Source organism: Columba livia, chromosome 8 (assembly GCF_036013475.1).
Source record: "Columba livia isolate bColLiv1 breed racing homer chromosome 8, bColLiv1.pat.W.v2, whole genome shotgun sequence".
Classification (NCBI taxonomy): domain Eukaryota; kingdom Metazoa; phylum Chordata; class Aves; order Columbiformes; family Columbidae; genus Columba; species Columba livia.
In genome coordinates, this window is record NC_088609.1 from 854185 (window position 1) to 878935 (window position 24751).

Sequence of the window (24751 nt, forward strand, 5' to 3'; positions counted from 1 at the left end):
TCTACAGAAATACCAGGACGAGCCTCTGCCTGCAAGTTCTTCGGCTCATAGTAAAGCAAAGAGCCACTGACGACCATCTGGAGATCAAGGATGACCAGTAGAAGATGAAGACGAGGACAGCAATTAACGGTCACGTTTATAAACCCTGCAATCAAGTAAAAACAAGACAAGTCCCCAAGTATCTCTGATGCCAAATGCAGAACATCTTCACACTTCACCACGGTGTCACAACTTAAACATGGGTTGTTTCAGGCTGTTGAGTTGTGACTTTCGTATTATCCACCACAGATTCTCTGGTGGCTCTAGAGTCTCCACGTCAGCTGACCGGGACCAAAACCAGGCACGGCCTCCTCCCCAGATCAGCATCTGACTCAGTGAAATGATTCATTAGTGTTCTTGCTCATGTGGTTTTCTACAACCCTCTCAAACCAGAACTACTGGACAGGTTGACTTCCCCGCACCTTCAGTACGTACAGACATCAAGAGCTTAAACTAACCCACAGATTAAACAAAAAAAATGTCCAATGTGCAGTTTTCCAAGGAAGTTTGGTTTATCAATTACAATTCTCAAATCACTTTCGCTTTTAATAGCAGTAGAGCAACTTCTGGCAACTGTCCTGATCTGTACCAGGACAGACAAGGGGACACAGTTGCTTCCTGGAGTTCCACGTCCTCCCTGGGCAATAAGACATAACATTACAAGATGAGTCAGATCTACCATAAATTATAAACTGTGAGTATTGCTGTCTTGTCTAGTTTTTTAGTGCGCAAGCCTGAGAGTTTCAAAAGGGGAGGAAAATAAGAAAGACAAGTTTCCTTCAGCCATTATGTCCTACAAAAGCTTTTCAACAGCACTCAACCTGGGAGTAAATACTACCCAGTGCTCAGGAAAGCAACGAGCTCCGCCGAGCGGGCACAGACCACGGGCAGGCCGGCACACGGGCCGTGCGGTGCCGGCACCCGCTCCGGCAGCGACCCTTTGGTGTCCACGGGGAGTGTCAGACGGGACGCTCTCCCCGCCACCCCTCCCAAAGCAAAGCCCAGAGCGCTGTGGCTCTCCCGCCGGGGCTGGGCCGGCGCACCCGGGCGGCTGCATCTGAAGGACCCAACGCTACTGGAAAGGCTCTGGGGCACCACTGCCCTCTGTCAGCACCCAAAATCGCTTATGTGGACAGAGATGCGTTACGTGTGGAACCTTCTTGAAGCACCGCAAGTGACAGAACCCCCTCCCATGGTCGTTTGCGTCTGTTTTGAAATGGACAGATATCAACATCACCTTCACCTCCAAGACTTCAGGGTCCTCAAAAGCCAAACATGCTGCACCACCCCGATTCCCAAAAACAATGGGCATACAGCTCCAGACTGGGAAAAACACCAACCATAATGTGCGAGAGCTCTTGCAGCAACAAAAAGCAATAATAAAAAAAATTACAAAAGCAATAATAAGTGACACTAAATATTTAATTTTTATTTTTTTTTTTTTTAGGATTCAAGGACGCGATTTCCCATCACAACAGCATTGCTGATGGAACCGTGTGCGCCTTAGCAACAAAGGCGTACTACGGAATTTTATATACATCATGACTCTAACTATTGCCAAAGCCAAGCTTGCATTTCACTGCGCAAATAAACCATTCCCAGCAAAGAGGCGCAAAGGTTTAGCTGTATTTTCTTCTCAATGTTCTCCTTTCACCCTGTTTTAATTAAGCTTTTTAACCGGCTCACAGCGTTTCCTGATTTTTCCTGATCTTCTTCCTCTGTGAGGTGAAAGTCCCCACATCAGACACAACCAAGGGCAGAACAATAGCTAGGAGACATTCCACCTTTTGGGGCCCCAACGAAGCAGCAATGCATCAGAAGCTCCAAAATGGTTAGGGAAAAACACGGACTATCATTACAGAAAATAAAGATAACACCAGCTCTACTGAGCTAGCTTTTAATGAATTTATGCAAGCAACGTAAATGCTACAAATCAATGTTAGAGAGTTGCGAAAATTAATTGCATTCTTATAATCTCCTCTGGAAGTATTTCATTTCTAACACTGATGTTCCAGTGCTATTGCAAGCTGAATACTTCAGTAAACGCAAGGTCCTATCTCGAGCGCCCCGAGCTATCATCCAAACCTGGCTATAATTAAAGGTGCGAACAACAAAGTAACAAACCTGCAAAGCCAAGGTTCTGCGAAATGACCGAAACGACCGCGCGTCACGGGCTGCGCGGGTTCCCGTGCACCAGCGCCCATGTCCCGGCAGCACAGCGCGGCTCCACGCGGCTGAGCCCCCTCCGGCCTCCCAGCCCGGCTCATTCCAGACACACCAACACCTCTGCTCCCCCGCTGCTTCTCCTCCCTGCAACGCCGGTGACCCACCGCAGCCCCAGATACGCTGGTACTTCACCAAGTAAAGACTGGTCACTTGAGGGGAAAAAAATAAAGGGCAAGCGAGTAAACAGTCTTTGAATATTTGTTTCTCCAACATCTTCACTTTACATGATCTCAAATGGTTAAACGGACTCAAGTGCAAAGGCTAAGGCAAGGTACAGGTGCCCATTAAGCACTCTTTTTATTAGAATTAGATCTATCGTGCTTGTTGAATCAAAACGTTACCCTCGTCTTTGCAAAATGCTTTAGAAGATGAGCAACGTGCCTTGCTTTGGAAGCTCCTTGGAAGCCCCACGCTGCTGGTAACTGGACATTCACGCCAACAACTGACAAGTAGCATATTACACAAACGCCCTTTCCTTTCTCCTACAAATCCCAGCATTTTCCTTAACACCTACTCAAATGAGAAGGGCAGACACACATGCACGAGCACGTATATAAAAAATACACGCATACCCATCTCCTGCTCCATCCTGCTCGGAAAGAAAAAGAGAAAGAGCCAGAGAGGGAGAGCAGTGCAATGGGGGAGGGCGACTTCCCAGCACAGCAGCAAATCCTGCAAACCCTGGCCTACCCTTTCCAGAGGCACCATGGCTTTTCACATCGCCTTTCCTGCAAAAGGACTGTCTGCGCCCACTTCCCCCCAAAAACCCCAATGACATTGAAAAAATACTGCATTGCAGCATTTGCCAGTGCATCCGAGTGCATCCAGTCAGCTGTCCCACAGACAAACAAATGTACATGTTAATGTGTCCAGGCGTGTAAATGAGTTGTGTAGTGGACACAGATTGCCTGAACAGACAAGTGCATTTGTCAAGTTATCTGCATCTCTCTCCCTCTCGCTATAATATTCTCTGCCCCTGCCCGTTTCTTGCCTGGGGTGTTTGCTCAAATCATTTTGGAAGTGCAAGTTCCCAAAGAAAACCAATTCCCCTGCCGGAATACGGGAAGCAATCATACTTTATTTCTTCTGAGGAAGCTCGGGATGCAGAGCGGCTCCCAGTTATGTACCAACAGCACAACAATTACACACAGAAAATAACCTGCATTTAATTAGCACACTCCCAGCATACCAAGTAGGAAGGTTGAGGAAAAAAAAAAATCACTGTAACCTAGAAGATATTATTTTAAAAAAATACATTAAATATATGTAAGATTAACACAACTGGATTTTCATTCAACAGTCACAATATTTAACAGGACCAAATAAAGATGATGCAGACTATTCCAAACCCATTCAAATGGGATTTTTAAGTATAGCCCTTCTGGCTCATTGTAACCATCCTTTGTCACAACAGCTCGGGCTCACGTTGAGAGAGCTCAAAACCGGAAAATTAATAAAGACGAAAGCAAAGGAGGCAACCAAGAGAGCCAGAGCAGAGGCAGCGGGTCCAACACGGGAACCCGAGCACAGGAGAACACGGGCACGGGATTCCCAGCCGCGGGCTGGGACTCACCCAGCTCCCAGATCCCATCCTTTCCGACTCTCTTCACCAAGACCACGCTGCTGTTAAAAAACGGTGTGTCTAAAGACAAGGACATTTTCTCTACCTTTTTGTCTGAACAGAAGGAGGTTTTAACATTTTAATCTTTCTTTACTATCTGTAGCAGTCTGAATTAAATGTTGCTAACTTAATAGCTATTTTTCTATAGGAGGATGTACAATGCAATCTTTTATATGCAAAAAGAAAATGTCATTATGTACATGCAGGCTGTATTCATTAATATAATCTTAAAACAAAGAGGAGAGGAAGATCGGGGCAGGAACACGTGCGCCATAAAACAAGGATTACATTATTTTTAAATCTTTGTCGAAACAGCAAATCGAACAGAAAACGAAAATGTAACTACTAGCTGCTGACTCTTAAAGCAAACAATGCAGCTGTGTACAATAAAAGGCACCCTTATTTATTGTCACGACCAACTTAGCAGATTCAGAACACAGTAGCTCTGTTTTGGACAGAAGAAAAATTATTTTACTCTCACGTACAACTACAATACATCTCAGAGCACATCTCTGCACACGCACAGACCGTCACACACAGGCTTTTACACGCGCACACACACCCTCCAGATTTTTGCCCTCCTCTACACTGTAAAGCAGTGCAGTTTACAGAGGGCCATTCAGTTAGTTATTCACAGGAAGGACTGCAGCAGAAGCGATACTCAAAACAAAGCCAATTAAAATGAGCATTTAATTTATTTGTATTTGTATTTAAACTAAGCACTACCAGTCGTGCTTGAATTTGCGTTCCAAGTAATCCTGCACCAGAGAAAGGAAGAAAGTAAAAATATCTGAAGACGTGAAGACAGAAAGCAAGGCGTGTTCTGCCTCCTGATGTGCCATAGAGGAGCATTTTCTGGGCAACCACATTTTTATGTCTTCTACGCTACTGTCTATCACTTACTAGCCTACTATGCTTTTCTAACACTTCCAGCACCAGTAGCCCTGTCTGAGGATGCACTTCTGCTATTTCCCATCATTGTTTGCCTCTGCCATAAGAGCCCACCGCAATGAGCAGAATATTCAGCCGCAGCTAAAAAGTAAAGTTGAGAAGTGGCTCCGGCTGCAGCCCCCAGAACAGAGCGGGGCTGCAGGTGGGGCTGGGGACCAAGAGCAGAATGCTCATTATCCTCCTAAATTCCACCCAGCACATAAACCCCAGGATGTGGTGAACTCCCCTGAACTGATTATTCTGCCATATAACCATCTGATTTCGAAAAAATACCAATATCACTTAACACAAAATCACTGCTTAGGGTAAATTCATTCTACCTACTGTTCTCATAGGGACATTTGCTGGAAAATTCTAAGAAATGATTTGCAGAAGCTATCAGCTGTGGGAGTTCACTATTATACCTCTGTCAACTCCATTCAGCATAATTTACATTTTGTTCCAGCACTGCCTCGCAGGATCCCTTGCCATTTTTTGCACGTACAATTTCCCAGCAGGGAGGGGGAAGGAAAAAAAAGAGAAAGATAACCCTCTTTGCAGAGGAGAAAGAACAGATGCTTAAAACCAGATTTCTAGAAATCACTGTAAGCCTGAGCCAGAAATGTAATTAACACCTATTTATAAAGAATAATTAAAGTTGTGACTGCCACAAAGAACAGCAGAGATAATCGAGGTAGCCCCTGCCTTTTTTTTCGGTTTTTTTTACACTGTTTGCAGTATTCCCACATGATTGCCACCTGCTCCCCCACTCAGCTTCCCCTATGCTCGTTTCCCCGGCAACCTTTCATTGGCTTTTCCTCCCAGCTATCGCTTTCAGTTCGGCTGCTCAGTCTAATCTTATTTGTTTTACACCCATCAAAACAAGCAGCTAGACAAAGACAATCCTGTAAGAATGGGAAAAGACCGTCGCTTTGTTTCCCCGGTTATAATAAATATCCGCGGCTAAAGTCTGCAAAACGCTAAATTAAGGGGAGCGGGGGGGGGGCCGGGACCCCCACCCCAGCACCGGGGGGCAGGGCCGGGTGCGTGCGGGTCCCAGCCCCCCGGCCGCCCCGGCGGTTGTATCTGATCATGCCATTTTGCACAGTCTGTAAGGAGAGGAGAAAAAAGGCACAAAAGAGGGGCCGAGCGGGGCGCGTTCGGGCTCCGCTGCCAGCAGAATACGGTCTAAAAATAGAAATACTATTTTTTTTTTTTCCGCATAAATGGCTTTGACTTCTCCCCAGCATTTTAAAAAAGCACAAAACAACGCGGCTTCCCCCCCCACCCCAGCCCCCACCCGACACACACACACACACACAAAAACACACCCTTCCATCCATCCATCCATCCATCCATCCATCCATCCATCCACCCATCCACCCATCCATCCTCCACAGCACCGGCTCCATGGCAAACGCAATACCTGAATCTCAGAGGCGATGACTGGGTCTGGGTTTAAGGCTGGTGTAACGCGAGCGGGGACGAGGAGGCATCCCGGGCTGCCCGCTCCGGCAGGCACATGCGGTACAATGACACCCGGCTGTCAGCAGCGCCCATCCTCGCCACTCGCAAACGCAACGCTCGATGGAAACGCCGTGGAGTGCCATCACGCTTACATACGTTAAACAGATATATAGATACACACACACACGCAGGCAGACATATCCCGCAAAAAAAAAAAAAAAAATATATATATATATCTATATATACATATAGATATATATATGTATATAAAAGCAAGGCTCCCTAATTTCATTTTATGACTCACGATCCGCCGCCCGAACAAAAGAAATTCGCGAGGCACGCGAGAAGCAAGACAAAACCCCACGAGCAGGCTCTCCCCGTTCACTTACCATTTTCAAGCCATTCCACTCCATCTGTGATCACAAAGATGGACCCTTACAGCCCCTCACAGAGTCAAAAGCAAAAAGAGCGTTATGTAAAAGCTGACATTCCTTCTTACAGCGCTGCTGCCCAACGATGCAACAAAATCGACATATACTAGGCGCTGCAACACATACAAGCCTCCTCCTCTTTTTATGAGGTCATGACAGGAAACTCTTTGAAATACAATATGCAGCATTTACTGAAGCTCAAATAAATCACCCTCTTTTAAAATTACCATACCTATTGCGCAGTCCACCCAAAGAAAATTACCAATCTCGAGGCTTTTTTCCCCCACTGACCGCCACCCCCCTTCCCCAGGATTTTGCTCTGCATTTGTATCGCCAAAATGTCACTGTGGAAATCAACTCCCCCCCACCGCCACCGAAAAAAAGCCTCTTCCTTTTGCATTTCAGTTAGCCACATACCAGCCCCGCATCAGAAACGAGCTGCTGGCTTTATTCTGCGAGAATCGCAATTACCTTAAAATGACAAAGTACATCCTTTATTAAAGGATATGCACACATTAAATATGAAAGAGAGAGCGGGGGGAGAGAGAAGGAGAGGGGAAGGGGAAAAGGCAGAGATCACGTACAAACAAATCAGTAGCAGAAAACTACATTCATGTGAAAACACAGACTGAGAATGATGCAGATTCGGGGAAAATCTATATGTTAGCTTCTACATCTACCTCTACAGAAACCCGCTACGATCAGATTTTAAATCTACTAATACCTACCATAACCATTCTTAATGGCAAATATTGGGTCTTGAAAGGCTTCAACTCTTCTACAGATTTGCTAAAGGTTTTTCAGGGAATTATTTTTATTATAAGATTTTTTTTTTTAAAGATCCACAAAGCACAGTGCTAGACGTTTGCGCAGCGAGAATAATAATTCTAATAAATAAGAAATAGTCAGTTTCAGTGTGGCGGTCCCGGCCGGGCCTGCTGGCACTGCCGCCGCCGGCGCCCTCCCCGCCTTTATGGCCCATCTGTCAGCGGCGGGCGGGCGCTGATTGGCCGCCGCGGCGCGGGCGGGCGCTGCGACATCAGGTGCTATTGAAATTAGCCGCTGCCAGATTGACAATGTTAATGATTCGGTGACCTCTGCAACAACAGAGACCAGATTTCTGAACTGCTGCTTGTGTCTAGTAATTAAGGCCCGGCTGAAGAAACAACATGCAGCCCTGTATTTTTTATTTTATTTGCTTTATTTATTCTCCCCTCCCGCTCCCGCCCCGCGGCGCAGGAGCCCTCGGCCCGATGTGGAACCTCGGCCATGCTCCGGTGCCTGCATCTTCTTACCTCCTGCGCGCCCAGCTCCCCGGCCCGCTGTATTTTAACCACCTTATCTTTTTCGACAGTTGCTTTCCGGAGAAATGCATATTTAATGATCTGCCTCTAGGCTTAAAGGCACAACAAAAGCACTTCGACATGCATTTAAAGCTGCATTTATTTTCAGGTACTATTGATTTTAATTATCAACCCACCTCTCCTCCTTCAGCCCCACGAGGTTTTTTTCAAAATACGTATTTTTAGAAGTGGATTTTGTATTTCTGTCACTTGCTGCTGTCAAAGGCACAGCAGACACCTATTTGTCAGAGCGCTCCCCCTGAACAACAGTTGTATTTCACATTATTTCGCCACCTCGTTTCATTATTCTTCAGCTCTACAGGAAATAAAACCACCACGATCTTTGGGCATTTAAGAGATTTTTTTCCAGGCTCAGACAGAAACGTGCCCAACTTAACAATGCACGCTCATTAATCCTCCGCTCGCCGCCGCTGACAAACCAACACAACTTCGCTTCCCAACAGCAATATTTTACCCTCTCCCCGCCACAGCAAGCTTATTAAAAATTATCACAAGTTGGGAAACATTCATGTCTTTCTATTACTTTGAATTATTTTCCTAAAGCTCGTTTTGACCAAAGTAACAAGGCACGGCATCCTGTAATTGCAACTAACCTCGAATGTACGTCCATCTCAACCACAGCAACCGAGCGTTACTCCATTAACACACGCAGGAATCATTTAATTTTACCATTCACACATTCGACAGCCAAATGCGCTTTGTAAAAATTCAGTATCACGGCAAGCGTTTGTGAAGCCCCGAGCTCACAGCCGAGAAAGCGGGGTGGGCCGTGGCGCAAGCTCCCTCAGCTCTTCCCTGCATAAAGAAACCTGGCTACAAACCACCAAAACCACGTTCTAAAATATGTCATCAGGTGATCATGGTTCTAAAGTCTTATTTTCTTTAAAGCACAAACATGCCCTCCGAACTGGGAAGCACTGAGCTGACATTCTGCACATTCTGAATTTCCTTAAACCACAGACACTCACACACACAAACACACCAATAAAACATTGGAAATGTAGTAAGCTTATGAAAATCCAGCTACAAACAGACCGAGCAAGGAGAAAAATCCCACTGAAAAGACATCATACAATCTACTTGGGGAATGAGCACTGAATTCAATTACAACAGGAACAATGTGAAAGGCTGCAGAGGATTTCTCTCACCCTGCATCTTTTTGAGCACATTTGTAGCTTGGTAGAAACTAGTAAAGATTAAACTGGCTCCTAAGACAAGCCACCCTAACTCTAATATTAAAGTGACCTCTTAGACCGAACACACGGGCATCGAAACGCTACAGAGCTTGTACATTACCATGCATTCTCGTGCAAATAGACATCAAATATTAAAGTTAAATTTGTAATGCAAATTTTTGCTTCAGGTCTCTTTAGGGGTTAAATAACACCGAAAAAGGCATCTAGAAATTATTTGTAAGTCTTTTCAACTTCAGCCTACTTTGTCACTAGAAATTCGTTACGCATATGAAAAGCTTCAGCCATTTTTCCCAGACAATGATTGCCCAGGGCTGCTCTGCAAAAGGGGCTGTTTTCTCCACGTCGGGACCAGGTGCCCGGCACCCCAGCGCTCTCCCCAGCCGCGCCCGCACACGCAGCCCTTCCCGGGGACACCAGCCTCCGCTCCGCGTCCTCGGAGGCCTCTCCGCAAACACAAAGGCACAATCCTATTGTTGAACAAGTCAACCTTATTCCCGTGTTTCCAGCAGCACCCATTTATCTTTCGGGGTAAGGACTGACCACCCCGCCACGTTCTGACACGTTAGCAAAGCACCAGATTCCCAACACAGTCTCTCCAGCAGCAGCCAGCAAGCCCCTGAGCAAAGCACATTTTTTAATGCAATCTTCCATCCTCACAAAAAGAAACTTGTCTTAAACAGCTAATCCAATATCAAAATGAAATCACAGGGTTGTTCCCCAGCTCCCCCCCCCTCCCCTCTCCTTACCATAAATGAGCAGTTTCTTGACTCATTAATGACAGTTTCCCTTAAAAGAAGTGATCTCATATCACTGAGCCCCTCTCCACCACGCATACATCCCAAAGGTTGCGGGTATCTTAGCATCAGTAGCCGCTAGCAAGCTCTCTCATACAGAGCCCAGATGGACTATACCAGAAGCCAATTCAGCGTTAATAACTACCTACTCTGTGCAGTTTAGAAGCCTTACGTGGCATAATGTCCTAGGCAACAGCAGCCGATGGAAACCGCAAATAAAAGCCAACCCAATTCTCCAAAAGCATCAAAAGGAAATAAAAAACACAAAACTGAAGAATGATTTTTTTTTCCCCCCAGATCTCCTACTTCATCAGATTAAACTGAATCCTTCACAGACGGATGAAAAAGGAGAAAAAACAGATGCTGCCCAGAAAAAGTGACAAAATATTACCTCATTATTTAACAAAGCAGCATTAAGCGTCCTGCTGATTTCAAACATCTTGCCACAGGTTTTGGTTAAGAGAAACAGAAAGAATCCTTTGCAAGCCCTCTGTCTGCAAAGGGTTCTTCAATTTTCTTGCGCACAACAGAATAGTCAATATGTTATTTCCCTAGAGTTCGCACATTAAAACATCTAGTCAGTGAGCTGAATTTCCCCTTATCACACTGTAGACTCCTGTTATATGCACTGCTCTCTTTGCAAGATTAGCCTGCCCCAAACATGGCTGTTGTTTAAACTATTCTTTAAAGTAACAGTTCACTCCATAACCACCAGGTGGGCAGTGTACACAAATCCAAGTAACCATCTTAAAGATTTTTCTTGGAATAGCTGCTGGTTGTGATATACGGCACGAATCCCCTACGCTCAGCGAGCCAGACCAGCCAAAAGAAAGAGAACGTGCAGTGTTTGATGCCCTTTCCTCCGCAGAAGCCCACACGCAACCCCCCTAAAACCACTGACTTCTACTGTTGATGGTTAAAGGGACCCTGAAATTCACACAGGAGCGCTTCACTCGGCAAAAACGGACTAAATGATAAAATCCAAGCAGGTCTGAGAACAAAGTGCCATTAAAAGGAGCAGCACGCCCATAGGAACGGGCGGCACTGCAGGAGAAACCGCATCAGCCCAAAGTTCCGCACAGCAGCTCTCCCACGGGAACGCAAAATCCAGCGTGTAAATAATTCACATGTGGGTAGGGTCTGCTGGAAAACACACGTTATACCTCCCAGCAAATTTGAAGACAACTGGGTAAGATACTGCTGTGACGTATTTTGGCATAAATTCATTTGCAAAATCACTGTTGCACGCATCAGAGCACAAGACTGAACTACATGGAAAGATCCAGTCTGACAGCACCCAAGTCTCCCAGGTTGACAGAGTGTCCCCATCCATGTGTGTCTGCAAGTTCGGGGCTTTTTTCTGCTTTAAGGTCAAAAACCTCAAGGAATACTTCCATCACCATTAAAAAAAGTACATTAATTCGCTCAATGCTCCACAGCAACACCCAGAGGCTTGAGCGAGATCGGGATCTGTGTGTTAGGTGCTGTACAAACATTTGAGAAGTCATTTCATGCCAAAGGACTGAGAAACACCGCTTAGAAGACCGAGGCAACCAAGACAGGTGTGAGAAGGAACAATAAACACGGAGCACACAGATGAACAAGAACAAAGAGCACCACAAGCCTGCAGCAGCTGGGACGACCATCACTGCAGAATTAAGGCACCTCTGGCAACTACCTGTGCCGAGGCAGAACCCAAAAGGTTATTTACTGAGGGTAAAGAATAAACGCATTACATGGACAAGGGCTTCTGCAGATTCGTCACCTACAAAGCACCGGCACCCAATCCTTTCATTTAGAGCAACCCTTGCTGACTAAGTACACGTGGAACAGTGACTGTCTTTGTCGGCCTTTAACTAATATTAAAGTGATGCAGTAATGACCTAACCTTCTTGAATATGTATTGAGTTTCAAGTCATCCCTTTTTATATGAGGAGAAAGGTTATTTGCATTGATTTCTGTTTGCATGAAATAAGCTTATTTTCTCATTCACCATATGCCTTGAACACTAATTAAAAGTGTCACTTTCCTCTAATGTAAAAAAAGTAATCATCAGTAAATAAGTATTCTTGGCTTTTTGGTCTTTGTGATAATCTATTTAAGGACTTTTTATTTCCAGGTAACTTCAGTGCTGTGATGACCACACACTCCTCTGATTTAAAAACACGTGTTTTATAAATGTACTTTTTTTTTTCCCCAAACGAAAAGGGGAAAAAATAATCTAGTAGAGCATCCTGAGGGACCCACAGTGCTCGTACCCCCAGGCAAACCCCCCGATCAACAGCACACCACCCACGTGCCACCACCGCGGCGAGGAGAGCGGCCGCAACGGCCCCGTCTGGCGGCAGCACCACCTCGAGAATTCCGTTTAACTCCGCCCTAATACGATTAGAGCAAGCCATTTAAATGCTGCTGCCTGCAAACCACCACCTGGCCTTTTCCAGCCTTCCAGAAGGCCAAACATCTACACCTGGAACTACGTTATTCTTTTCCAAGACATTCCTATCATAAAGTTAATATTGAATTCTGATCAAAGAGCATTCTGTTGTTTGACAGACGGGAGGGTGCGGGTGCATAAGGACCAAAGGAGATGCACGCCATAGTTAAGCGATGGGTTTGAACTACAGAAGGGTGTAACAGAAGACGAGGGGCTGGGAAAGGACATTACAACACACCGGCACTGGGGCTCGCCCCGCACAGGAAAGGAGGAACCCGCGCAGAGCCCATCTCCAGCCCAACAGACGCATCAGCGCTATCTTCAGCAACACCGAGCGCACACGGCCTTTCCAGCAGCAAATCCCACAGGAACTGAAGATACCCTGCACCACTTAAACCACCGGCAAATTTACTGCATGACTGACTAAAAAAAGGGCAATAGAAGAAAAAGGGAACACAAAGGGGTACAAACCCCTCACAAATGCACACAGAGCACAAAAATGAACTGGTTTAAAACCATCCACGAAACAACAAGAAAATGTGAAAAGCCAGACATGCAGTTCAGTGATGCTGAAAGTCACCTCAGGCCAAACCGCTCAGAGACCCAACCCAAAGTCAGAGCAGCAATCAGAGCAGACAAACCAAGGAGCAGAGCAGCCAGCGAACAGACGGCCCTTCTCCACCCTGTGTGCACGACACGGGAGGGACCGGGGACAGAGGGGACAGGACGGCTCAACACCTTATTTACCTACACGGTAAGGATTTTTCCACTGTTATGTAAACGGCTTACAGGCAAGTGTACACATAAACACCACCACCCTTTGTTTAGCTACTGAATAGTTTAGAAAACAACCAGCAAAATAAAACAGCCTACCAACTGCCCTGTGGAAATCCTGCAGGAGCGGGTGATCGAGATGTGACGCTGCAGGACACTGAAAACACTCTTCAGGCAACTGCTCTTTAAGGTTCTTGAACTCGTCTATTCGAGGAAGACGCAAATTTTTAAGGTTTCACTACAAAATACATACCAGTCATGATACTCAAATGCTACCCAGAGAAGAGGCTGAAACGCCACACAATTGTTGAGGAAATCATAGGTGAAAAAGACAACTGACATGGTCTGGAGCTTTTATTGCTTTATTCTAGCTGATGACCCCCTTGGGATCACTGGAACCGTCCCCAGCTCCGCTCCGGACTCCACCACCAAGCCCCACGAGTTCTGATGCAATGTGCTATCTGGTGGACTGAGCTCCCTCCCGATGCTGGGAGATTAAATACGCCACGGCTCTACCTGAAAAAATTATCACCTTTTTGATCCGTGCCCTGAAAGAAAAGATAAATCAAAGACAAGTCAGAGATGTAGCTCCTTGAAGAGGCCTGGAATGAAAAGACACTAGAGGCAAACCTAGACAAAAGCCCTCCTACATACTTACAACCCTAAACGAGGAATTTAGATATATTAAGTTTAGGCAAGTAGTCACAGTTCCCACAGAAATCACACTTCAGCTGCTTTTGCACAAATATGCTATTTAATGTGTCTTGCCCACTTTCTTTTTCATGCCTTACGAGATGTGTAATTTGGATGCTGCAGAGCTGCTCTAAGTATCACACCCCAATTTTCCAAAGACCTGTGTATTTGCAAATCCCACTGTGGACACTTATGTCTGAACGCTGGGAGACTGGAACAAAACTCTCTGGGGCACAGCAGAGCACAGAGGTAACAAAACACAGAGATGTAAATAGCTCTGATGAAGTCTTCATGATAGGAACGACGTCCTCACTGTGAAAGCCGAAAGCTGGGCATCCGCACGGACAGAGGTGTTCAGGTACGCGGGTGAGCCGCCCCAGAGGCTCCCAGGCGGCGGGCAGGTGGGCCAGCAGCGCTGCCCCGGTGCTCCAAGGGCTTGGAGAGGATGACTCAGCCTCTTCCCAGCACGTCCCAAGGGCAGCGGTGGCCCTGGCCCCAGCCCCTCACCAGCAGTGGTGTCCCTGTCCCCCAGCCCCTCACCAGCAGCGGTGTCCCTGTCCCCCAGCCCCTCACCAGCAGCGGTGTCCCTGTCCCCTGGCCCATCACCAGCAGCTGTGTCCCTGTCCCCCGGCCCCTCACCAGCAGCGGTGTCCCTGTCCCCCAGCCCCTCACCAGCAGCGGTGTCCCTGTCCCCCAGCCCCTCACCAGCAGCGGTGTCCCTGTCCCCCAGCCCCTCACCAGCAGTGGTGCCCTCGGCCCCTCACCAGCAGCGGTGTCCCTGTCCCCCAGCCCCTCACCAGCAGCGGCGTCCCTGTCCCCCAGCCCCTCACCAGCAGCGGTGTCCCTGTCCCCCAGCCCCTCACCAGCAGCGGTGTCCCTGTCCCCCGGCCCCTCACCAGCAGCGGCGTCCCTGTCCCCCAGCCCCTCACCAGCAGCGGTGTCCCTGTCCCCCGGCCCCTCACCAGCAGCGGTGTCCCTGTCCCCCAGCCCCTCACCAGCAGCGGTGTCCCTGTCCCCCGGCCCCTCACCAGCAGCGGTGTCCCTGTCCCCCAGCCCCTCACCAGCAGCGGTGTCCCTGTCCCCCGGCCCCTCACCAGCAGCGGTGTCCCTGTCCCCCGGCCCCTCACCAGCAGCGGCGTCCCTGTCCCCCGGCCCCTCACCAGCAGCGGCGTCCCTGTCCCCCAGCCCCTCACCAGCAGCGGTGTCCCTGTCCCCCGGCCCCTCACCAGCAGCGGTGTCCCTGTCCCCCGGCCCCTCACCAGCGCCATGCACAGCAGCGCCCACCCGCTCACACCGTGTCCCGCCTGGCTGGATCTCAATGCATTTTAAAGAACCCACAGCCAGGCTGCCAGACTGAAAGCGAAAGGCAGCACACACACTAGGTGAATGTGTTAATACAGCAATTCTTCTCCCCTTCCCCAGTTATTTAAATTTTGGCTCAGGAACATACATCTCAATGCCTTCAGCCCCCTGGTTTTGTTTGCTTTTAAATGTACAGGTACTAACACTCGCATTCAAGACCAGACACCCTGCATTGTGCAGCCTGCTCCCCTAACCGCTGCCAGCAGGATCCAACCCAGCCTACTGAGTGAACACATTTCCACACCGCTGTCGAGTTTGTATAACACAGTTAGCAAAGTTTCAGCTGAGCACAAATGAAGAAGTTTTCAAAGATTTATGACTGCATTTTTAAAATGTATTTACTTGTAAACAATGAAAGGGCCCAGACACTGAGGAAGTCTAGACTTACCAGGGAGATTTACATGAGTTCAGCCATTTTTAATGCGCCTGTGTATGAGCACAAAAACCCTCATAAAGAACTTGAACAAGCTCTTTCAACCAGCACTGCCTAATTTTAGAGAAGCCGGTGGATTGAGTTTAAACCGACCTGCAATACAGCATGTTATACTCTGTGCACTTAGGCCAAATAATGTCAATAACGAGAATAAGGATAAAAGCCTGAAAGGGGGATTAATGTGCTGATGTTTCCAGGTTTTGAGACAGCAATCAGAACAAGGTCTGGGGAAGAAGGCGAAGCGGCTGCGTCAGGAAAGGCACAGCCGCAACCAAACGGACCAACGAGCAGCATCGGGGCACGGCTCCTGCAACGCGCAACCACGGGAAAGGATGCACAACCAGGGAAGATACAGAAGAGAATAAAGACAATAAAAAGGGTCAAGAGCTATTAATTGTCCCAATTACTTCTTGTTAGAACAGCTGGCTCTTAGAGAGTATTTTAATAACAGCAGGCGGAACGTAAATAAGTACTACAATTTCATATAGAAAAAAAACTCACAATCCCATCTGCATCAACCTTATCATGCAACCTAACCCAAAACCCAGGGTCCTTAAAAGGACAAGAGAAAGTTTACAATAGCTTAATTAAATAAATCAATCCCATTTGCCTCACGTTCCGAAGCTTACGCTCACATTTGCGAGTCCCAAGGCTTGTGAGGTGCTTCCTGCATTCATCGTTTGTTCTGCTCCTGCTGAAGGGGACCCCAAAACTCCCAGATCAAGAGCTGCCTCATGAGCACAGCCCATACAGCTCTTCAGTGCCGAATTTCAGCTACAGAAATGGCACTTTCCTAACGAGAAGGAGAACAAAGAAGATGAAATACAGAAAGGGTGAGAGGCAGGAAAACCAGAGCAGACGCCACCTGAGGAAGGACTCACGCTAAGTGTGACCGCTCCGGGCCGGCACGCGCAGGAAGGAGCCACGGAAAGGCGACTCCGCGCCACCTGCGGCTCCTCCTCTTGCTCTCGGTGGTTCACCAACTCGCGTCCTGGGATGGGACAACTCCGGTCAGAAAGCCCTCAAGTTTTCCTACCCAATTTCACACATTTCCATGTGCATTTATGGTTTTCTTTAAACTCCTCTTTGCAAAACATCACACATCTCTGAACAGATGATTTTTAGCTCCCTACAAACTAAGGCAGATGAAGAACAATGGGTATTTTTAGCACTTTTCTTAAACAGAAACCCATTCAAAATATGTTAGTAGCTATAAAAATTGTTTGAAGGCTAAACTTGCCAATAAATAAGCTTGGCTGCAATTAGCGAGCAATACGTATTTGGCAGCTGGGTTCCGGGGGTCTGTGCAGCCAGGCTGGGGCTGGGCGGGGTGTCACCCCGGGTGAGCTCACTCCCGCTCCCCCCACAGGCCGCACTCCGTTCCGGGAGTCACCGAACGACACCCGAGTGACAACGCAGCCGCTGGTCCCCGCCAGCGCGGGTTCGCGAGGGCAAAGTCCTGCTTAGCAAACTTCATGTCTTTACATGACACGGTCGCTCAGACGGTCGATGCGGTACGTTTGGATCTCAGCACAGCTTCCTCCCGACCGAAACGTCCGGCACGCAGCCGGGTGAACACACAGTGCAACCGCGAGCAACCGGCTGACGGGTCAGGCTCAAACGGTCATATTGATAATAGTAGTATAATTAATAATAGTAAATGGGGTTGTGTTGTGCTGGTGACCAGTCACCAGTGGGTTCCACAGGGATCCATCACTGACCAGCTCTGCAATGGCTTCATATGCGACTCAGGCACAGGGCTGCAGGGAATACAAGGCAAGTTCAGCCATGGCGCAGAACGCGGAGGTGCTGGTGGCACTCAGGAGGGCAGGGGGCCCTGCAGAGGGACCTACACAAAGCACTGCTCATTATTATCTGATCTGAACCATAACTCCAATCAGCAGAAGCCCCAAGAAAAAAAAGTGTTCCAGTACATACAATTTATGACTGTTGAGAAAAGCAACAATCACATGAAAACAGCTGCTCTGAAAACCCCTCCTGCCACAGGCCACCACCCCGCAGTTCAACAGCACCGCACTCCATCGCTTGAACACGTTTAGATTCTTCCAGGCAGTTTTCCTAATGTTTTGTACGGATTCCCCAATGCAACAACAAACAATCTTTATTTTAATAGTATCACCGGATGCACTGTAACCTGCATCTAGGGACACCCTGCTCTGCTCAGATAAAACTTAATTGTTCTTCTCAAACTGAACAATGAAGGAACTTTAAACTCACCTAATAAACAAAATGGGCCTCTATTTTTCACATTTTTCCATAGCCCCAACGCCTACACAAACATGTATAAAGCAAAAAGAAAATGTTTCCAGAGGGCGTAGATGACCAACATACACCTACTGAGCCAAGAACACATTTACTCTTGAAAACCACGCCAAAGCCGAGATTCGACTGTATTCTGCTGTGGCACAGGTCCTGCTTCTGTGGGTAAAGGAAAACCAGTGACGCTGGGGAACACAAAGAATATGTCAACAGCTGGCAACACCTGGCAAGATCCCTACGGCATGTCTGCAGTGCCTCTTCGCCCAGATCATCTCCTTCAGTTTTACTGTCTGGACCATCTTGTGCTCTCTGTCAAAACACCAGCTAGCACAGGGGCACATCACACAATGACGCGGCTTTGTGGTAGAAATTCAGCTCACAACCTTTTAGGTCAACGCACCATTCAGATTTAAGACACAACAAAACTACTAACCAATTACTCCCACTAAGCTCGCTGGTAACTGGAAGATGGCCAACACTGACAATTAGGCCAATTATTCAGGAGCCACTGTGTGTTTGGGAAGCCACCCTGTTCAGCTGGCTGAGACCAGCGCAGGCTGGTGGACGATGGCACGGTTACCTGTTGTGCCTCCGTCCCCGCTCAGCTGCACACGCCAGGACACCAAGACTCTGATGCTCAGACTGGCACAGAACGCTCCTCATCAATCCAGATCACACCGCGCACACCAAACCCTTTCTCCTGCTCTTCCCGTCGGCACCAGCCAGGCCTTCAGAAGTTCGAGAGCCCAGGCTGCACCACGGGGAGCCCGGACCTGCACGGCCTGTGCCACGGACACCGCGACCGAACACGCGGTGCCGGGGAGCGCGGCTCCGCACGCGCGGCCGGCAGACAAAACCTCCTCAGGTAACGGACCCCCGAACCTCATCACTTGCTGCAAAGCAGGGACAACCTCCCCTTCTGAATCATAAGATCATAACAGCAATTTATTAAAATAAAAATCTGTCAAAACTAGACATATTGCATATTTCATAAGCTTTTAAGTAATGAATGAAGGAAAAAAACCCACATCTCTCAGACAGTCACGTCATCTACACAAACCAAAATAAGACCAGATCCTAAAATGAACGTTGGGAAAAAGCGTTTAATGTACACAGCAATACCTTGCTCCAAATGCTTCCACAAGACCCTGAGAGAAATCACGTTAAAACCACTGCAGTCAGGCTTAAAGAAGGCTTTACGTTATCCGGCTCTTTAAGAAAGCAGAAGCAGCTTCACCATTTCCACACAAGAGACTACGTGTAGAGTTCAGATTAAAACAGACAGGCCAGATGCTCCGGTGTACCCAATGTGCCCATCAGCACACCCGGTCCTGTCTGCAAGCTCAGCCTAACCGTTCTGTTAAAGCCTGACCGCTGCACGTCAGAGCTGACGGGTTAGCAGGAGGGAGGAAGAGCAGCACGTCGGCCGACGACGGCCCCACACCGCACAAGGATCCCAAATGCGCTGTTCAACGCTGCCCCACCCGCCGCCTCCCCCACCCGGCCGGGGCGCACCGGGGAAACCGGCCAGCCCGTCCCTGCGCAAGGAGACCGCTCCATCCCGAGAGCGCGCACTGCGCGAGGACGGCAGCGGCACCCTCCAGCGGGTCCCAGAACGCACCTCTTGAGCACGGCCTTGATTTCTGACATCTCCATGAACTTCTGTAGGATAATGCAGGAGTCTGACTGGATGGTCCGTCCTTGTGGGTCCCCCCCAACTCAGGACAATCTATGATCCTAACACTGGTTAGAGGCACTGACAGGCACACAGATCCAAAAAACGTCTGTACGACACGCAGCATCCTACTGTGACAGAGGATTTCTTTTAACCGTGTGGCTCCATAAAGGGTAGTGAGTTCTGGGTGTTAATAACCCTGACTCAGAACTCCGTTCAGCAGTGTACTCTCATTAACTACACCATCTGTGCGGAGGGAACAACCTCCGCTGGCACAGCACACGCAGCCCGGGCTGACCGTAACATCCTCCTCCACACACCAGCCGAGGACAAGGCAGGTCTGGCACCGGTTTCCTTCCTTTCTGCTGCCAGAGGAAGATATCTGGGCTGCAAAGCCGGTTCCTCGCCCCTCCAGTCACAACGCGGGCGTCGGAAAACGTGCAATGGCAGCTTTTCCTCCGGAGGTCCCGCGGGTGAAGTGGGAGATCGGGCTGCCCTGTTAGCATTAAGATGTCAGAGGACTGTGACTGCGAAGGAGAAGAGAAGCTTCACAAATCACGTGAAAGAATAAAACCTCCTGACATCATTCCCAGCCAGCGTAATTTGATGGACTGGAAAATGCCCAGCATGACACGGAACTGCAAATACACAGTGTTTGTTGCTTTTGATCTTCTTGCTCCGTCCCGTGTCACGCCTGTGCTAAGACAAGACCGCACGCTGCCCGGTGAGCGCTCCCGCAGGCTCCTCCTGCCTGGACAGCCGTCCCGCTCAGGACATCCCGCAGCTCCGGCAGAACAGCCCACGGAGCAGATCCAGGAGGTCAGGAGGACTGCAAGACAGCAAGGACACATCCCAGCACCGAGTGAAACACGCGGGCACGGCCAAGACACCTTTCTGCAAGTTCGGGTTTATTCCTCTTTTTCGAGGCACCAGAATCCGCTTTTCTGGTCAACAAATACCATGCTCACTCCCAAGAATGACAAAGAGCAAAACCCACCATCCGAAGCAATCTGCTTGATGTCCCAGCTCCAGGGAACGCCATTTTGCTTTTCTTTCTCTACCCACCTCTTTCCACCTTTGACACCTCGACCGCTTCCACCTCTTGTATTTACCAAGCGCACCTGGGTGCTGCCACAGGGCCGTGCGGACACAGAGCGGTCCTGGTGCTGCCCCGAGCCCCCGGTGCAGGTCAGAGCCCGAAAAGAGCTCCAGCGAGCCGGGTACAAACCACAGCCGGGGCACCGAGCGACGGGGAACGCACCAGGGGATCCAAATGGCTCTCTGAGACATAACTGAAGCTGATGCTTTCCCTAAAGCATTTAAATTCAGCGATGAGTACGTTACCAGGAAGGCTAGTACTGCAAACACCAACAGACAACAGGCATCTCGACTCAACCCAAAAAGTAAATTACCTGGATCACGAGATTCTACCTAGGATGTCAATAAGCATATACAAAGCGCTTTATCTCTTCTCATCAGAGTATGAGAGAAATAATCTCCCACATAGCAGGGCTGCTAGCGGGAACCTCGTCCCACGGAAACGACACGTCTCTAAGGTTCCAGCACTCAGCTTTGCTGCTGTGCAATCTCCTACCCAAAGAGATGAGCTCAAATTAAGGCTTTTCTTGGAGGTTTGATTTTCAAAGCTTGTAGTAGTTGAGCATCTTTGAAATTCCCACCCTCTGCCACCCGTTCAAGAGCTGCCGGTGGGTTAGAAAGCTATTAAACAGGAACGCGTGACCAGCAGCCCAGCAGGAGAGGAGCTCTGCTCAACAATCACCATGTTGATGTACCCCAGAGCCCGGGGTTCTGCGCAAGCAACAGCGCAGCCAGAGGTAACTGCACAGGTCACCGCAGCTACCGACACCGGTGCCAAAATGCACGAACTGGGGTGTAAAACCACTGAACTGAAAGAAATCTGGAACCATGCATTTGTAAGAAAAAGCAAACAAAAGGACATACAGCACACGTGCTTGTTGGGAAGGGTAGGAAATGCACTGTTTGTGTACTACCCATAAGCACCACCACACAGATATTTATCCTATAGCAAGCCAGTGTGCCTGACCGGAAAAGAACAAGAGCAGGCGAACTCAAAGCACAGGATGCAAAGGCTCTTCAGCTATAGGTTGCGTGGAAGCATGGAGGGCTGGTTCAAACAAAGTCAACTGTGTTGGAAATAGTGCATGAAATCCCAGAAGTGACGAAACTACGAGTCGGTGAAGAAAATGAAAGGAGCCAAGTGGAAGAAATCAATCAAGAAGAAAAAGTAAGCTTTTTTTAATATATAAAAGCAGGCAAGAGGCCAGATAACATAGATGGACACACATGCAAAAAACCCCACGGAAAAGTGCAGCTTTATCTAGGAAGTACAGCGAGTGATAAATCTGATAATAAACCAGGAAGCTGGGCCAGGTTTGCTCCGGACTAAGGGCCGGCAGCGAGGGGTGCAAAGCATCTCTCTCGCACTGGAAAAAGCCTCCCAATGTGAATGGATGAGCTGACTAACAAAGCTTGCAGGGGCTGCCCTGGAGACGGGCGAGGGGGAGGCCCAGGGACAGCTGAGAGCAGGCCGGGCAGAGCGGGGAGCAGCGACGGCGCTGGGAGGAGCCTGCAGGAGCCTCACAACACCAGCCCAGCGCCGCCCGGCCGCGGGAACCGCCGCGCGCACCTGCCCAGCGTGTTCCTGCAGAAACACCTGCACTTCCACAAACACCACCACTCATTACTACTTCTGTAGTTCGGGGGAAGCACCAGAACTCTTCTACTGGAGTTGTACAAAACCCACATATAAACTGCATTTGTTTTTCAGTACTAAACCCCAACTGTTGAAAGGTGGGAAAAACCCTTCGTTTATGGAAATCCCAAAGCCAGTCCCGCACGCATTAACTTCAAATCATTTTGGAAACAAAGGCTGCATTTCTCCTCTGTTGTGAAGACGGAGAAGTACATTACTTTTAAAAAAACAGTTTACTGTGTCAATGAAATTGCAGATGCTTCTGTGCACCTCAGGACTTCAAACATCAATTATCTGAAAAAGTAATGAAAAGACATTGTGAATAAAATGGTTCACAAGTCAATTGCTTTTTGAATCCAGTAACACACTGTAATATTTGACATGTTATTTCTTTCTGTGAGAGGTGAAGAGCTTCCTGTGCTGCTGCGCTGTACTTGGCTGCAAACAGCTGATACAGGGAACTGACAATTAACTAATTAACACTTAAAAACTAACACTTGGCACTTAAGGAACTAACCCTACCCACATCACTAAAGACACTTAGAGAGCCAACCCTTTAACCCACATCACTATTGCCGAGCCTTGCTTAGCTCTGTGGAACTTATTGTACAAGAAACAGGAGTTCACTGCCGCCCTGCAAGGACAATAATCCTTGGTGCATCCTTGGGTGAACTAGAGAACAGAAACCTGGGCACAGGACAGGAGATAGGCCAGTTCTAACCAACTCGGCAGTCTGAGACCTCACCAACTCATCACACTGACCAAAGGTGACTGTGTACAGAGAAGAAGACCCGGGGTCACGATCACTGCGCAGCTGCAACCAGGAGGAGCCAGAGCTGGAGACCATGGAAATGGTCTCCTGAACTCATTGTAATATGAACCGCCTTCTCAGGACAGGTTATGAATGTGTACAGGCGTTCCTAAAACTGTCATGAATATGTAACACTTTACTGCATTTAACCAAACTCACAGCTACTGCAATTTTACACACGCATTGGGTTAAATGATTCCCCGTGTGTCCGCCGTCGTAAATAAACGCATACCTTCCTTATAACTTCAAGGGTTGTAAGGTCATTCCGTGCCTCATAGTGGGGAGAAAAAACAAACCGAGGCTGAAAGAAGCAAAACACACGTTCGGATTCCCCACTATAACCCTCTTTCCACACCAAAACCCACTGAAACCAGAACTCCGAAGCTCAAGCGAAGGGAAACACGAAAACCTCACCAGCGGTTCAGGCCGGTATCAGCACCTTAGCGCTCTAGAACTCGACCTCCGGCAGAGCGGCCCGGGGAGGGCGGCACGAAGCGCCCGACTCCAGCGCCGCTGCCGGCACCCGGGGCACCGCAGGCACGGGCTAATCCAGCCCCAGCCCCCCAGGAAAACCCCGGCAGGGTGCTGGGCGGGAGTAACGCTGCTCCAGGGCAGCGCTCACCCGCCAACAAAGACCCAATGACGCGCTAAACAGGTGCATTAGAACTAACAACCGCAACCAAACTTTTAATTCAGATATGTAAGAAAAGTCAAGGAGAGCTAATTACAAAAAACATCAGCCTATATGCTTGATTAGAAAAGCCTGAATTGGTACTGTGAAGTAAACTGGCTAATAGGAAGTGACCACAATTATTTTGCCACTGTTACTCAATTTAGTTGTGATTTTTCAGCTTGCTCTTTAATCCTACAGTTGCTTGACTCATTTCTTGTCTGTATGCAGGATTCTTCCACCCAAATTCTTCCAAAACTGAAGAAAACACCACAGAGATTTAACTCTGTGTGACGGGCACATTCTGTCACTGGTTTTGAGACACCCTATTCCGCCTAGGACAGTATGATTTCTACAGGGCCACAATTATAATTACGCACTCCCCCTACTCATCCTGGACAAACCCAGTCAGTAAAACCGACCCCGATACGCCGCTACACCAGTAATTCCATACTCCACATTTTCTCTTTTATCCAGGCATCTAGAGCAGTAGAAAAATATGCTGCTATTTCACACCCATTTCTCTGTTAGGTGTGAACTTCCCCCAAGGCCAAAAAGCAGTTACAGATAATAGGAATCTAACGGGCAATATTAAGGCTTTACTTTTTTTCCTCCTATATACTACCCTTCCATGAAAACACATCCCTTCTCATTACTTTTGCCATTCTTCAAAACTATTACGGGGCTGATTTGAACAGTAAGTTAGTTAATGCTGATAGAAACACGCAAAGAAAAACGCTGACACCACCTGAAGTTATTACACAACTTATTTGCCACACGTCTCCTTCCCCAGAATGACTACAGAGCTGCTGAC

General features: G+C 48.3%; 1 protein-coding gene across 12 annotated transcripts in view; it reads right to left on the reverse strand.

The window, feature by feature from the left end:
- The window catches only part of ELAVL4 (ELAV like RNA binding protein 4), an 80639-nt gene that overhangs the window by 53316 nt on the left and 2572 nt on the right, over positions 1–24751 (reverse strand). For 2 of the 12 annotated variants that reach the window (XM_065071410.1, XM_065071409.1), the window contains exon 1: positions 2164–2493. The exons of 1 other annotated variant lie outside the window; for it this stretch is intronic. In XM_065071410.1, the coding sequence (XP_064927482.1) occupies positions 2164–2478 (315 nt within the window). In that variant the 5' untranslated portion in view covers positions 2479–2493. Of the gene's footprint in view, positions 1–2163; positions 2494–6242; positions 6409–6672; positions 7039–7442; positions 7672–8009; positions 8031–10020; positions 10239–10459; positions 10680–24751 lie in introns of those variants that run through there. 9 more of the 12 variants (XM_065071413.1, XM_065071412.1, XM_065071419.1 and 6 more) reach the window with 9 other exon arrangements.